Source organism: Bos grunniens, chromosome 6 (assembly GCF_055505025.1).
Source record: "Bos grunniens cultivar Pamir isolate PY7600 chromosome 6, Bosgru_T2T1.0, whole genome shotgun sequence".
Classification (NCBI taxonomy): Eukaryota; Metazoa; Chordata; class Mammalia; order Artiodactyla; family Bovidae; genus Bos; species Bos grunniens.
Genome location: NC_141170.1, coordinates 14,276,749 through 14,291,946, shown reverse-complemented (window position 1 = coordinate 14,291,946; position 15,198 = coordinate 14,276,749). Strand labels below are relative to the sequence as shown.

Genomic DNA, 15,198 nt, shown 5'->3' with positions numbered 1-15,198 from the left:
CTTTTTAACTTAAAAAAATTTTTTTCATTAAAAAAGAAATCAATGTGAGCCCTGTAGCATCCTCTGCACGTGTAGATGAGACAGCGGCTGTCGTTTCGTTTTTAAGGATGAAGATATTTTGTTTTGAGCCACATTTTAGTCCATGTAAAGATAACTGTAAACCATGTGTGTGTTCGAGGTTAGGGTTGAGAGCAGGGTACAGAGACTTCCTGTTCCATAAGGAATCCCTGGGTCACACCTCGATCACTCACTTGAAAGAGTAGATTTTTATTCTCAATTAAACTTGGGCCCACTGAAACTGACCAGATATCAGGATGGCCCTCGGGAAAATATTAACACACCTTGGAGTGGTTAATTACATCTCCTCTGCTCTGATGAAGCCAGGCCCCTGGCACTCTTTCAAGGTGGCCTGGTTTCAGCGGGCAGAGGAGAAGAAAATTCTGAAGTCCTTGCAAGGACTCCCGTTGGCTGCTTTAGGTCTGTCCTGTCTGCCCCTTCTGAGCCTACTGTGAGCTGCTCTTCTCATCAGCGGATCTCTGCTTCAGGCTACTGGCAAGATGGATGAGAACCAGTTTGTCGCTGTTACCAGCACCAACGCAGCCAAGATCTTTAACCTGTACCCCAGAAAAGGGCGGATTGCCGTGGGCTCGGATGCCGACGTGGTCATCTGGGACCCAGACAAGGTGAAGACCATAACAGCCAAGAGTCACAAGTCGGTAAGTCCTGGTTTATCAGTGACGCTCCTGCCTTGGGTGAACGGGTCTTGCTCTGCAGTCATTTTAGGAGCCTCTGGTTAAAAATGATTTATGAATTCTCTAACTAAAGTGTGATCTGATATCTGGTGTGACTCCATCATTCTGATTTCTCCTCTGGTTGGAGAGATTGGGAGAGGGGTTTGAAGCAGGCTCAGCTGAACTGTTCTAGCATCTCTCTCTCTCTCTCCTCTCTCTCCCCCTCATCTCTTTCTCCCTCGGTCTCCGGAGTTCCTGGCAGCATTCTCAGCTGACTCTGCTCTTAATTCTATGTGGGTGATATAATCTGAGCCTCATAGAATTCCCCAAGTGAGGAATGCCACTGTGGCATTTAACTGTCCTTCCACTAAGAGACAACAGATCATACAGAGCTGAGTGAGTGCACAGTTGGCTAGTTTTGACTGGAGTTAGTGATTTGCTTCTTGCACCACTTTTTTGACATTTGCAATCCACATTTAGGCTTCAAAAAAATTATAAATTATTGCCTAGCAGGATCACTTCAGGTGACTCAGGACACAGTAGATGAGCAAATGTTAAAACTGAAAACAAGTCATCTGCCTGGGTCCTGGAAGGCAGTGGCCACGAAGAGTCCAAGGCGTAGTATTAACATCTGTTTGTAGAAAATCAATTTGATTATTTCCTTGAAGCCCTGAGTCCACACCTAAAAACCATCACAAACAATAAGGCTGATTCCAAATCAATATAAAGAATCGATACCTTCACTGTGAGATAATTATAGAGCACTTGGAAAAACAGAATGGGAATCAAATTCTTGTTTTAATAATACTCAAAAATGAAGAGTTCCAAAAATGCAATTTCTTCTATGCTAAAAAAAATTCAATAGAATAAAAATATCAGTTCTTTCTAATTTAATCTATAAAGCTGAAGTCATCTTCACATAAAATATAATGGAGTTGTTTTTTTTTTAACTAGAAAATCAGAGTTCCTGGATGGAAAATGTGAGAATAGCCAAAACATTTCTGAAAAAAATGAAAGAACCAGTGCTAATCAGCCCCATTATTAACTCATATTATAAAGCTACAATCATCAAGATAGTTTGGTATTCAGTTCAGTTCAGTCGCTTAGTCGTGTCCGACTCTTTGCGACTCCATGAACTGCAGCATGCCAGGCCTCCCTGTCCATCTATTACCAACTCCCAGAGTTTACCCAGATTCATGTCCATTGAGTTGGTGATGCCATCCAGCCATCTCATCCTCTGTCGTCCCCTTCTCCTCCTGCCCTCAATCTTTCCCAACATGGGAGTCTTTTCAAATGAGTCAGCTCTTCGCATCAGGTGGCCAAAGTACTGGAGTTTCAGCTTTAACATCAGTCCTACCAATGAACACTCAGGACTGATCTCCTTTAGGATGGACTGGTTGGATCTCCTTGCAGTCCAAGGGACTCTCAAGAGTCTTTTCCAATACCACAGTTCAAAAGCATCAATTTTTCTGTGCTCAGTCCTCTTTATAATCCAACTCTCACATCCATACATGACCACTGGAAAAACCAGAGCCTTGACTAGATGGACATTTGTTGACAAAGTAATGTCTCTGCTTTTTAATACGCTGTCCAGGTTGGTCATAACTTTCCTTCCAAGGAGTAAGCGTCTTTTAATTTCATGGCTGCAGTCACCATCTGCAGTGATTTTGGAGCCCCCCAAAATAAAGTCTGACACTGTTTCCACTGTTTCCCCATCTATTTCCCATGAAGTGATGGGACCAGATGCCATGATCTTAGTTTTCAGAATGTTGAACTTTAAGCCAACTTTTTCACTCTCCTCTTTCACTTTCATCAGGAGGCTCTTTAGTTCTTCTTCACTTTGTGCCATAAGGGTGGTGTCATCTGCATATCTGAGGTTATTGATATTTTTCCCGGCAGTCATATTCCAGCTTGTGCTTCATCCAGCCCAGCGTTTCTCATGATGAACTCTGCCTATAAGTTAAATAAGCAGGGTGACAATATACAGCCTTGATGTACTCCTTTTCCTATTTGGAACCAGTCTGTTGTTCCATGTCCAGTTCTAACTGTTGCTTCCTGACCTGCATATAGGTTTCTCAAGAGGCAGGTCAGGTAGTCTGGTATCCCCATCTCTTTCAGAATTTTCCACAGTTTATTGTGATCCACACAGTTTGGTATTAGAGAAAGAGAAAAGAGAGCCACGCAATAGACTGACCACATACAAGAATTTGATTTCCAACAAAGGAGACAGTTGAAATTAGACAAAGACAGTTATTCAGTCAATTGTGTTTGAATACTTAGCTCATAGGGCTAGACCTCTACTGTACTCTCGACTGTAAAACAAATGGAAATGGGTCAAAGACTGAAATAAAATGAAGTTATGAAAGGACTAGAATGATACCCATTTTTAAAAATGATCATTTTGAAGGTGGGAAGACCTAAGCGAGATACAGAACTTAGAAGCTATGAAGAAGAGTGGTCTGTTTGGCCACTGACTACATACAAATAAAACCAAGAAAAAAAAAAACCTTTATATTGCAGCAGGTAATAATACTTATTACTTTATATGACATCTAAAGGCAGAAGATGAACAGGAGAAGTATTGGTAATACAAACAAAGGGAGAAAAATTTTTAATGTATTTTAATTTTTATAATTTTTATTTTAAATTATGAAAGTATGGTAACAAGAGACTTGGAAAATACAGAAGAAAGGTTACATATAATTACACTATATATTACAATTATTTTTTTAAGTAGATAAATTAAGATTTGTAGTTGGATTTTTAATATCAAACTCTCAAAAATGAATAGAATGAATATACAGAGAAGTAGAAGGATATTGTAGACCTGAAAAGCACTATAAACTATTTCAACATAATTAAGATTTATACAATTTTCACACAACAGTAGGATACAAATTCTATTCAAGCTCTCACAGACAAGAAATTTTTTTAACATTGACTATGTCGTTAGAAACCATTAAGGAAAATACTGAAAGCCTAATAGAACAAGGAGCATAAAGCTCAGTGACACGAGAAGAAATACACAAAGCGTTTCTGTTCATTCAAAACCAGACCTGACCTTATGTGTAATTAACCAAATACAAATCATCGTCGTAAAATGTTTTCACCCACACCAGTGACTGAGATGCAGGAGTTTACGACGACAGAGATGAGGTCTGACAAGGAGGCCAACCGACTGATGGGATTTCACTGGGAATATAAAACAGTGCTGCCTTTTCAGAGGGCAAATCTAAGTTAAAATCCATTTACGCTTTGGCCCAAACACCATGTCTAGGAAGATGTTCACATGTGCCTGTGTAGACACCCATGTGTATTTGTCATGCTTTTTAGCAAAAGCAGGAAAATGACCCTCATGTTTGTCCCTGGAAACTGAATAAGTAAATGATATTATGTCCCTGGCCTGCTGCAGTCCCTGGGGTCGCGAAGAGTCAGACACAACTGAGTGACTGAACTGAACTGATTATGTCCCTGGGGTGGAATCCATTTCAGCATTTTAAGGAATGTCAAGACACTTTTAGCCCACGAGATGTGCTGACAGGAACATTCTCGGAGGTAGGAAGAAGAACAAAAGTGGAAACTGTGTACGGAGCACCTGGAACATGAGATGGTTGTTCACATACAGAAAATATCTGGGGGCCCAGGACGGAAGCGACGACAGCTCGTGAATAATAGTTGTTTGTACGGTTTGAATTTTACTTTGTTCATATAGCACCTTTAAGTAATGCAGCAATTATATTAGCTTCTAAAACTCTGTGTGGTCCAGTGGTTAGGACTCTGTGCTTTCACTGCTGAGGCTGTAGGTTTGATCCCTGGTTGGGGAGCCAAGATCCCCCAGGTCATGTTATATGGCCAAAAATTAAAAACTAACAGTAAAAAGCAAAGCCAAAAAAGCCAAAACTCTATGTGGTTGTGAAATACAGAATGTGACATTGTGGGCAATTTATCCTGAGCCTCAGAAGAATTCCCTGGTGGAGGAATGCCAGTGTGAGTCAGGCTTCTCAGTCTGAGAGTGAAGACAGACCTGCTTTTTAAAATGATGTATCTTTTGTGCAATTGGAATTTTCACTGTCTACATGACCTACTTTTTGAATAATCAGAGCGTGTGACTGGTGTTAGTTATATTCACTTTAGGAGTTATGAAAGGAACGCATTATGTTTTAAGGAAATGATTTGTCTTTCAAATTATTTTTTAAAAAGACAGAAAAAATTAAAAAGACCTTCCCCAGTGCTGGAGGGGACTTCATAGACATGAAATCACTAAATAGTCCCCTGTTGCCAATGTCGTGTCAATTCATCTGATGCCTTCAGAAAATTATTTGGCAGTCTGCAATGAATGCCTTTCAAAAGCTCATATCCCTGTGACCCAGTAATTTAATTTTAGGAAACCATCTTAAAGAGTGTTTTTAAAAATGAGATCCCAAAATGTCCATGTTAGCCAACGTGGCTGCATTTCCTAACTCCAGGGGCCCCATTCACATTCAAGAGCCGCAGAGGGTAACAGTTAGATTATATAAAACCACCAGCAACATCAAAGTTTAACAGTGAGGGGCTGATTACACAAACGGAAGGGCGTACAAAGGGGTATTTCATGGCGCTAAGGTGTTTCCCAGAAAGAATAAACACTGGGAATGCCCGTGATAGCCGTGTAGCAGAATCACCGTCAGGATGAACAGGGCTCATGCAGAGAAAAGCCTGGGGAGCTGATCAAACCCGGTGGTTCTCGCCCCGCAGGCCGTGGACTACAACATCTTCGAAGGCATGGAGTGCCACGGCTCCCCGCTGGTGGTCATCAGCCAGGGCAAGATCGTCTTCGAGGATGGCAACATCAACGTCAACAAGGGCATGGGCCGCTTCATCCCCAGGAAGCCCTTCCCCGAGTACCTCTACCAGCGGATAAGGATCCGGAACAAGGTGACGGCCCGGGGACTCTGCCCGAGCCTCCCCTTCCTCCTGTGTAGGAGGAGGGAGCTGAGGACTGGGGTCCCCCTGTGCAGGGGAGGAGGGAAGTGGGTGTGAGGCTGGGCCGTTGTCACTGACTCACACTGGGGACCTGCTTGTGTCCCTGGCCACACGCTGTCTCCCGGGACTTGGGCAGACGCCCACAGACCCCTGGCTGGCTCTGAGCCCTCTGGCGGGCTCCCAGCCTCCCACCTGAGCCCCTGCAGGTTTCAGTTTCTCTGCTCAGGGCTCTGTCTCCTGGGGCAATCCTCAACCCACGCAGAGGGCTGGGGGCCTTGCCCCATTCATTTCTGGGTCCCAGCAGAGGTTTGTGCTGGCAGTTGTTTTGAGCCAGCTGCCCTTAGAGGTGACCCTCTCATCCTCTCTCCTCCTGTCTGGGATCACCTTCCAAACAAACTACCCAACATCCCCTAATCCGTGGTGAAGATGCCCCTAGTCCTCGGTTTAGGGGTCCTTGTAGGCACATCAGGGAAAGTGTTTTCCTCTTGGAAATGGCTTTGGAGTTCTCCTGCAGGAAGCTCTGTGTGTGTGTGTATGCATGTGAGTCTGTGCATGCCTGTCTTTATATGAATGTGTTAGGTTGTATGTAGGCATGTGTGATGTGTGCATTATATGTGTTTGTTAGTATATGTATGCAGGCATGCATGTACATGTGTAAAATTGTGTGTATGCATGTGGCGTGTGTATTATGCATGTTTGTTAGTGTATATCCAGGCTTGTGTGTGCGTATATACACATATGTGTGAATTATGTGTATGTGGAGTGGGGGTGTGTGGTGTGTGCATGCATATGCATGCATGCACACGTGTGTGTGCACGCGCATTTAGGTATGCTGGTGCATGTGAATGTGTGCCTGTGTGTGGCGTGTGTACAAGCATGTGTGTGCGTACTTGTGCATATCCCCAGGGAGACCACAGGTCACTCGCCTGCATGTGGGAATGCATATGTGCATCTTGTCAATCAATTGCTCTTCTCACCCCTCTCAGGTTTCTGGGTTGCAAGGGGTTCCCAGGGGCATGTATGACGGGCCTGTGTACGAGGTGCCAGCCACACCCAAATATGCAACTCCCGCTCCTTCTGTCAAATCCTCGCCTTCCAAACACCAGCCTCCACCCATCAGAAACCTCCACCAGTCCAACTTCAGCTTATCAGGTGAGAAACTACAGCAGCCAAGGCTCCCCACCCTGCAGTGGCTCCCAGCGCCATGAACTCCTGAGAAATGGACCCACAGCCTCAGACACCCGAGGAACCAAAGATGGGAGTGGGGGAATCCCTGCCTCCCTTCCTCCGGGGGTTGTGCAGAAAGCAGAGGGGGTCCATGGGGGCAGCATAGAGATACATGACCCTGGTTTATGAAGAATCTGTGTAAATTGTCCATGTGCTCGTCCTTAATGCACTTGGGTCCATTTTACATTCTTACCCATGAAGCTGAGTATGGAGGGGAAGTCACAGTAGCTGCCTTTGCTGGGTATATCTGCTGGGTCAGATCTTTAGCTAGTCCCATCCATGGTGGTTTGTCACACGCTCTAGTAACTCAAGACTGTTTCAGCCTCACAACAGCCCTGTGTGTAGAGTCATATTATTCATACTTCTTTAAGGAGGAAATTAAGGCCCCAAGACATTCAGTGTCAAAATGCCAGGGCTTGATGCTCAAGTGAATGTGTGTGGACAAAATCAGAAGTTCCCTGGTCCCTCAGCCTTTCTGAAGGCTTTTGGGATGCGTGTCTGCAATTTCATCAGCTCACCACACGAGGGCAGGCGTGCATGTGTTGGGACCTTGGAATTTCAATTGAATGTGGGTTGCTTGCTGTGCCAGGTACTAGGAAGATGGTGATGAATAAGACATGGCTGGGCAGCCTCAGTCCAGTCCAGAGGTTGGCAGACTTTTTCTTAAAAGGCCAGATAGTAAATATTTTAAGTCTTGTGAGCAAAAAGGCAAAATCTAAGGCCATTAAAAAATGCAAAAACTACTCTTAGTTCATGGGCTGTACAAAAACAGAGCTGAGTTTTGTCATGGACTGATTGGTGGGCCAGCAGGAGTGAAGGGCATTTAAATAGAAAGACTATGTGGTTGGCAAAGGGGAGAATGGAGGGACAGAGAGAAGATACCAGTTTAAATACCAGTTTAAATTGTGGGGGTGACCACCTACCACAATAATTCAGGGATCATGCAATGGGGGACATGAATTAAGGGGTCCCTCAATCCAGACCTTCTTGCTTTCCCTGAGCCCATTTGTTCTGGAAGGAAAATCTTCTGACTGACCCTCCCCACAATACTCCTCCTCCCCAGCATTATCCAGCTTTCAATATTTACTTAATACATATTCATTGAGTGCCAGCACTGAGCTTAGTTCTGGAATTTTAAATCTTTAACCACAAGAGAATGTATGAGATTGGAACGGATGGTTAGCTTTGCAGATTTATAACAAAAAAGGCTGTCCTTACCTCCATGCAGAACTGCCCGTTGCAAACAGGGTGGGTAAATCCAGCTCTGAGTGTTCACACACAGGCACACATGCATGCCCACACATGCACATACATGTGCCCCCACACATAACATAAAACACCTTTGTGACATTGGACTTTGGGGACAGACCACTTGGGGCTAGAATTCGGGCTTTTCTGCCCTCCAGTGGTGCTCCTACAATTGACCTGAGCCTCAAATTCCTCATCTGTAAATTGGGGGTAAAACAACACCCTTTTCACAGGACTACTCTGTGCCCTGAACTCAACAACATATGCTAAAGCACCAAGTCTGTGCCTGCACATGGTAGGCAATCAATCAATAATTGTTTGTCCCCGTTTTAGGCTTCCCTGCTAGCTCAGTTGGTAAAGAATCTGCCTGCAAGGCAGGAGACGTCTGATTCGATTCCTGGGTCGGGAAGATCCACTGGAGCAGGGATAGGCTACCCACTCCAGTATTCTGGCCTGGAGAATTCCATGGACTGTATAGTCCATGGGGTCGGAAAGAGTCAGACACAGTTGAGCAACTTTCCCTTTCCCCTGTTGCAAGACCATGAGGCCAGACAAGAAAAGAGAATGGGGTGGTCAGTGCTGCAGGAGGTGGCCCCGGGGCCTCGGGGGGCACAGAAGAGAGAGCATTGGACCCCATGGAGGTCAGGGAGCCTTCCCAGTGGTAAGCCTGGACTGCAGGGTCGGGTGGATGGAGGGCTGGTCAAGACAAGGGCTCCATGTCCCAAGGGCTTGACGTGGGGACTTGACACGAGAGGGCAGGAGCAGCCGGCAGAGCTGGTGTCCACAGATCTCCGAGTGACTGGCCGTGTCTCTTCCCAGGCGCCCAGATAGACGACAACAACCCCCGGCGCACCGGCCACCGCATCGTGGCGCCCCCTGGCGGCCGCTCCAACATCACCAGCCTCGGGTGAAGGCGCTGCATGGATGAGCCAGAGTGAAGGATTCTGGGAAGGACGTCCATCCCTTACCTGTCAGTGTTTGGAAGCCCACAGTTGTGTTTGGTACTGATGGAGGGGGGAGGGAGATGGAATGATGTTCTTTCCCTTTATTTGGTTTAGGAAGAAGTGGTACTAGTGTGGTGTGTTTGCTTGGAAATCCCCTGCCCTCATTCGTGTGTTCATCTGAGTCCACCTCAGAGCATGGCGTCTCCACAGGCCCCTCCTTAGTGAACACAGGTTCTAACCTTGTCTTGTACTGTTCCCTCCCACTCCTGACGCCACGGGCTCCATGGTTCTCCGAGTGGTTCCCTTGCACCCCTCTAGCTGTTCTAGGATAGTTGATGCATGTTACTAAGTTATGTATGCGAGTCCGTGCGTGCGTCTGATGGAAGACGGCCGGAAGACCCAGGTAGACAGACACGAAGCCCAGACCTCAAGCCCCCGCGGGGGGCAACTCCAGATCTCTCGCAAGGAAAATGTGTTCTCATCGGCCCACCCCCCACACCCCCAGTGAGATCCTGGGTGGAACTCCCAGGCAAGAGAGCCCCCCACCCCCAGCTGCTTACCGAGAAGCGTCACCCGCGTCCTGTGTCAGGAACCCTGGTCTCCGTGGTGCCGGTAGCTCGCCATGTCTTTCCGGTCCATGTGTGTCCTTCCAGCCAGCTCCGGACTGCAGGCCGAGCAGGTTCACCCTCAGAAAGGGGTCTCCCGCCCGCATTTAGGGCTGAGGACGGTGGGGCCACGGCTGCTCCTGTGCCCGTGTCCTGGTCCCTCCAAGGCGGATGATGAGCAGTCAGATTTTTAAAGTTTTGTACATAGTTTTCCTTTGTAATCACCCCCATTTTTACTTAACGACTGACTTATTGTGACTCTTATTTCTGAATTCAAAGCTTGTGAAAAAATAAAATCAATGGCCCATTCCCGGACTGGGGTGTTGGCATTTAAGTGGCGGCTGGTTGAGTGCACGTGCTTGGAGCTTCCCCTCATGGTAACCAGTGGTGCTTACTTTAACAAGGACTCGTTAGGTGGTGGGGGACACAGAGGAGGGAGCAGAGGGAGCCTGTGGGGAGTGTTAGATCCTGAGACTGAGGACGGGAAGAGGAGGAGGATGGCTGGCAAAGGGCCGGCTTCTCTGGTGCAGACACTTTCACTGTAGCCAGTTTCAAGCTAAACCAACATGAAGCCCATGAGTCTGTGATCCATACACTGTAGGTTGGCTCCGGTGCCTGGGGCTATGGTACCCATCCCAGCACAAATGGCCACTCCTGTGCCAACCCCCCTGCATTGTCACATGGAGCTCAGGCCAGGGGACCCAACACAAACACATAGCCCCTGGCACCAGGACACCAGAGCCGACCTACAGTGTATGGATTGCGGTATGTATAGTAAGGGCCATTGGCTTCAAGTTCTCCTCCAATGACTTCAGCTCATGAAACAAGAGAGCAAGAAGAGGATTCCTGAACAAAGGCTTCTACTAAATTGAAAGTTCCCTCCTCCCTCCCTCCCTTTTTACTTCCACCAAGTATCTAAGGACTGCATGCTTTGTGCTAGGCATCGGGCTAGTGGGGACAATGCAGTGGGTATATATTCGAGGGGGAAGGTCAGATATTATTACCCAAACTACACACCATGCCAGTTGCTGTAAAGGAGGCATTTTGCAAGGAGCAGAGACATTATCTCCCACTCCTTGTGTCCCCATAGGAGAGGTGCCCACTCTCCAGGGGGGAAATATGGGGGCTCTCTTGGCCTCTTCCTCACTCATTCTCCCCCAGTGGAGGGCGAAACTACCTGATTTCTTCTCCGAACTGAGTGTGCTAACTGGCTCCCTTCCTCCATCCATGGAGATGACTGGCTTCAGGAAACACACCCCTCAGATGTGAATTTAACCACAGTTAGTGATGTTCACCAGGTGACCCTGGGAGGCTGTGGACTCATCTGGGATCTGGGTTAGGGCAGGTTGAGTTGTGTTGGGGATGGGCATATGTGCAGTGGAGGTGTTGCCAGCCATCCTGGCACAAATGGCCACTCCTGTGCCAACTCCCCTGCACTGTGACATGGAGCTCAGGCCGGGGGACCCAACACAAACGTGCCCCATAGCACCTGGCACCAGAAGTGCACCCAGACAGGAAGTGTGCCCAGCAAGGAGGAGAGGCGAGTGTTGCAGAACCAGAGACTGGTCCATGGACATCTCTCAGCTGGCAGATGCAGCAGTAAGTGGAGCAACATTAGAACAAAGAATTATAGGAGTGGTTAGGCAATTCATTGACCTAAAAAATTACTATTTTTTTTTTGTATTTGTGATTTTGTGGAATTCATCAAGTTTTAAAAACATAATTTGTTCTGATCTCATTCTGAATATATATTCACTCTTACTATCTTCTGTAATTTTATTGGCTTTTTTATGAAACTCCCAAATACACAAGTTCCAGACACACCCCCCCCCATCTCCCTACCCCATCCCTAATCCCTGCTAGATCTGGGTCCCCTTGCCAGTCTTCTTACTGTTGTGGGGGTGACCCCGTGGTAGAGGCTTGTGACTGGGGCCATGTCTGTGTCTATGGAAGGAAGGAGCGGGCAGGTTTAGTTCAGGGCAATGTAGGAACAGGTCTTTGTGGACATCGAGTCCCCAGTTTGGCTTCACCAATTACAAAGCTGATATGCAGATGTGTGTAGCTGCTTTGCCTCTATCGCAGCTGGTTCCAAACTTGGATGAGAAATAGAGTGTTATCTACCATCCCCTCTCGCATCCCAGCAACAAAAAGCAGAGACAGTTCTTAAGAGCGAAAGAGGAGGGTCTGATATTGTCAAGAAGGGCAGGGGAAGCTCTTGGAAGTTGTGAGTGAGCCCTGTTGAGATGTCAGCATGGCTAGGAGCTAATGAGGCAAAGGGGATGGGAGGTGGAAGTGTTCCCGGCAGAATGTCATGTGGCAAGGCCATGTGGTAGGCGGGGGGTGAGGCCTGCATGAGGCCAAGAGAGGAGACAGACTGGATGCTGGGTGAGGCAAGGGCATCAGCTGGGCTGGAGGGGTGGCTAACACCAGACCTCACCAGACCCGTGGTCTATGTCAAAGACTGGTTTTTTTTTCTCCTAAGAGCAAGGGATCGCCACTGAAGAGCAGCAGTCAGATCTGTGTTTTAGGAAGTGTGGACAGATTAGAAAAGGATGGTCCAGGGCAGAGGGAAGAGCAGGAGCAGTTAGGAGGCTTCTGTAACAGCAGCAAGATCAGCCCTAAGGTGATGAGAACAAGACAGACCCCAGGCTGGCTGGAGGAATCCTAGGAGTCTTGACCTTGTATATCCCTTGGCTTCATCCCAGCAACTCAGCTCAGAGAGGCTAAATTTGCACAAAATCCGCCAAACTTGTTATATTATCACTCATGAACCCCTTCCATTTCACCTCTTTCCATCTCTGTAACCTCTCACATTCTGTAAGGACTGGGGACACAACCCAAACGGAGGGAGGGTGGCTGAGGTGTGTCCCCTGGGGGCTTCTGGCCGCTCCTCTCTCCCCTGGCCCGGGGTGTGCTGTGTTCATGCAGCTCAGTGTCAGGCCTGAAAGCCCTCCTCCACACCTGGGTGTCCCACCTGCACCCACCATTGCCAAGGGTCCTGTGGCTTCCAGAGGTCCATGTTCCATTTTGATCACAGAGGCAATTCCATTATCAAAGACACTCCCAGAGTCAATTTGGGATGTGATGAAAACAGACACAGCCCACAAGCCTTCATGGAGAGTAATGTGCCCCACACTGTGCCAAGCCGTCCAGCAGCCTGTGACATGTGACATATTCCTTTGGGCTAAGGAAGCTACATTTAAGCAAAATCATCACCCATGCAAGATCGGTGGAGGTTGGTTTGCTGCTCGTGACCTTCTGAGGGTTCTGGTGCTGCCAGGGCGTCTGCAGGTACCAAACCCTAGTCACCAAATCATTCCCAACATAGGAGGCATTTGGCCTCCAGACTACCTCTGGGCACAAGACCCATGTGACAAAAGCAATTTCTATGTAAACCAGGTTCTCAGAAGACTGCAGGAAGGAAGCCATCGCTTGTTACAAGACTGCAGAATAAGGTGATGTTTTATTTAGCCACAAGAGGGAGCTGCTGGTTAATTTTGGAACTCTACTGGATGCCCAGTCAGGATTTGAGGATGCTCTAATGGCAGATATCCTTAACAAATGATGCAACTAGCATGGATTCCCTCTTCTGTTAAGAAGCCACTCTTTCCTGACTAAGAGAGACTAACCTGGGTTTTAAGAAATATAGATTCAGACCACAGATGGTTGGTCCAGAAAATCCCTGAGACAGGAGCTCCTAGAACCTGAAGCCCACTGTGTACTGGGAATTCATGGAAATACTAAACTCTCATCCCACACACACATGGGCTGGCACCCTCTGCCTTAGGTCAGAGGATGATGCCCGCCCCCCAGCTCCCCAGGGAACATCTGGTGGTGTTTGGAGACACATTTTGTTGACACAGTTGGGAGTGTTCCTAGCATATTGTGGGTAGAGGCCACACGTGTGCTAAGTCTCTTCAGTCATGTTCCACTCTTTTGTGACTCTGTGGACCATGGCCTGCCATCCTCCTCTGACCATGGGATTCTCCAGGCGTGGGTTGCCATGCCCTTCTCCAGGGGATCTTCCTGACCCAGGGATTGAACCCGCATCTCTTAGGACTTCTGCATTGGCCGGTGGGTTCTTTGATGATGCTAAACATGCCATAATACACAAGATAGCCCCCATCCCCAAAGAATTTTCTCACCTCAAATGTCCACAGTGCCAAGATGGAGAATCCCTGATTTCAATTAAAAGAGCAATTTTCTTTCCAGATGGGAATGGCCTCTCCTGGCAGTGGTTGGTCTGGAAGCTTCTGGATATTCCCAGCATCCTCTGGGAGAACCATTTCTCCTTAGGGGAGGGCAGCTGTCTAGCAGAAGGCCTCATGGTTCCCAGAGGAAGTCTTCAGGGTGGGCAAGGCCTCCCTGCATGCATCTTCATTCACTTAGTCGTATCCAACTCTTTGCGACCCCATGGACTGTAGCCTGCCAGGCTCCTCTGTCCATGGGATTTTTTCCAGGCAAGAACATGGAGTGGGTTGCCATTTCCTACTCCAGGGCAGGGCCCCCTACCCAGTGCTTTAAATGTCTCCAACAGAAGACACTGCTGCAGCTGTCATTACGCCTCTATGGGTCCTTGAGTCCCTGGGGTGGGTGAGGACAGGCCCACAGGCTAGGGGTTCCATGGTCTATGTCATGAGACCTGAGACTCAGATCCTCTTATGGAGACCAGGCCAGAGCTGCCGGCTGAGCCAAAGAAGGGACTGGGTCCTGATGAGAATCCGGGTTGGCCAGTGGTCACGGTGCATGGGACAGAGAGAGTGGCGGTGATGAAGATGCAGGAGAAAAGCCCTCGGACCCAGAAAACACCAGCAACACCTGCTTCACCAGCGGCAGAACTCCACGAGGCGGCTAGAGAGCAGAGGGCCCCGAGGCGGGACTGAGGCCACCCAGCCTGGCGAGGGCAGGCCTGGAGGGCATCAGCACTTGGCGGAATGGGAGGTTAGAGAGGGTCATGAAGGAAGGGCTCCCTAAGGAACCAAGCTGTGTCTCAAAGCCGAGGAGATGCAAAAACTTGAAAAGATGTGTTCCCAACACTGGGAGCTTGTCATTTTCACAGGCAGTAGGGTCCGTCTTACTCTTTTAGGCGTTTGCTGGGACTCTGCCATCCATTCTCCAGCCCTGCACAAGCCGGTGGGCAGAGGGAAGACCCCATTGTCCCCCCTACCCCTGGGGTGGCAAATCCTCCTGGGGGAGGGGCAAGTGGGCTTCAGAGAACGCCCGGGTCTTCAGGGCCTGTCCCGAGCAGCCTTAAGCTACAGATGGCTTCTTCTCTTTAGCATCTTCTTGGAATTCTCGCCATCACCAACTTCACTTTCTTGCTGGCTCAGCCTTTTGCTGCTTAAAAATAGGGAAGAAATGCAGTTGGTCAGAACAATGATTCCAGGTCTGTCGTGATGCAGCCATGCATCCAACCTGATCATGTGAAAAGGCAGTGATGGGCAGTCGAAACAGCTGGCATGTTGACATGGGCTGTTAAGA

General features: G+C 48.0%; 2 protein-coding genes and 1 long non-coding RNA gene across 31 annotated transcripts in view; 1 reads left to right on the top strand and 2 right to left on the bottom strand.

Annotated features, from left to right (window-relative positions):
* CRMP1 (collapsin response mediator protein 1) overlaps positions 1 to 10,032 on the top strand; it is a 66,221-nt gene extending 56,189 nt beyond the window's left edge. For all 3 annotated transcript variants that reach the window (XM_086404851.1, XM_086404852.1, XM_086404853.1), the window contains exons 11-14: positions 546 to 716; positions 5,466 to 5,645; positions 6,680 to 6,845; positions 8,988 to 10,032. In XM_086404851.1, the coding sequence (XP_086260977.1) occupies positions 546 to 716; positions 5,466 to 5,645; positions 6,680 to 6,845; positions 8,988 to 9,079 (609 nt within the window). In that variant the 3' untranslated portion in view covers positions 9,080 to 10,032. The remainder of the gene's footprint in view (positions 1 to 545; positions 717 to 5,465; positions 5,646 to 6,679; positions 6,846 to 8,987) is intronic.
* LOC147370306 (uncharacterized) lies at positions 7,808 to 9,810 on the bottom strand. The gene is made up of 2 exons (XR_015165180.1): positions 9,673 to 9,810; positions 7,808 to 9,136 (listed from the first exon to the last, which is right to left on the bottom strand). It is a non-coding gene; the product is annotated as an uncharacterized LOC147370306 (long non-coding RNA).
* A 3,129-nt stretch (positions 10,033 to 13,161) lies between the features above and the next one.
* EVC (EvC ciliary complex subunit 1) overlaps positions 13,162 to 15,198 on the bottom strand; it is a 103,971-nt gene continuing 101,934 nt past the window's right edge. For 14 of the 27 annotated variants that reach the window (XR_015165179.1, XR_015165171.1, XR_015165174.1 and 11 more), the window contains one exon: positions 13,162 to 15,057. Coding sequence is in view for 18 of the 27 variants with exons in the window: in XM_086404847.1 (XP_086260973.1) it covers positions 14,973 to 15,057 (85 nt within the window). In the remaining 9 variants the exon portion in view is untranslated. The remainder of the gene's footprint in view (positions 15,058 to 15,198) is intronic. The other 13 variants (XR_015165178.1, XR_015165175.1, XR_015165176.1 and 10 more) reach the window with 2 other exon arrangements.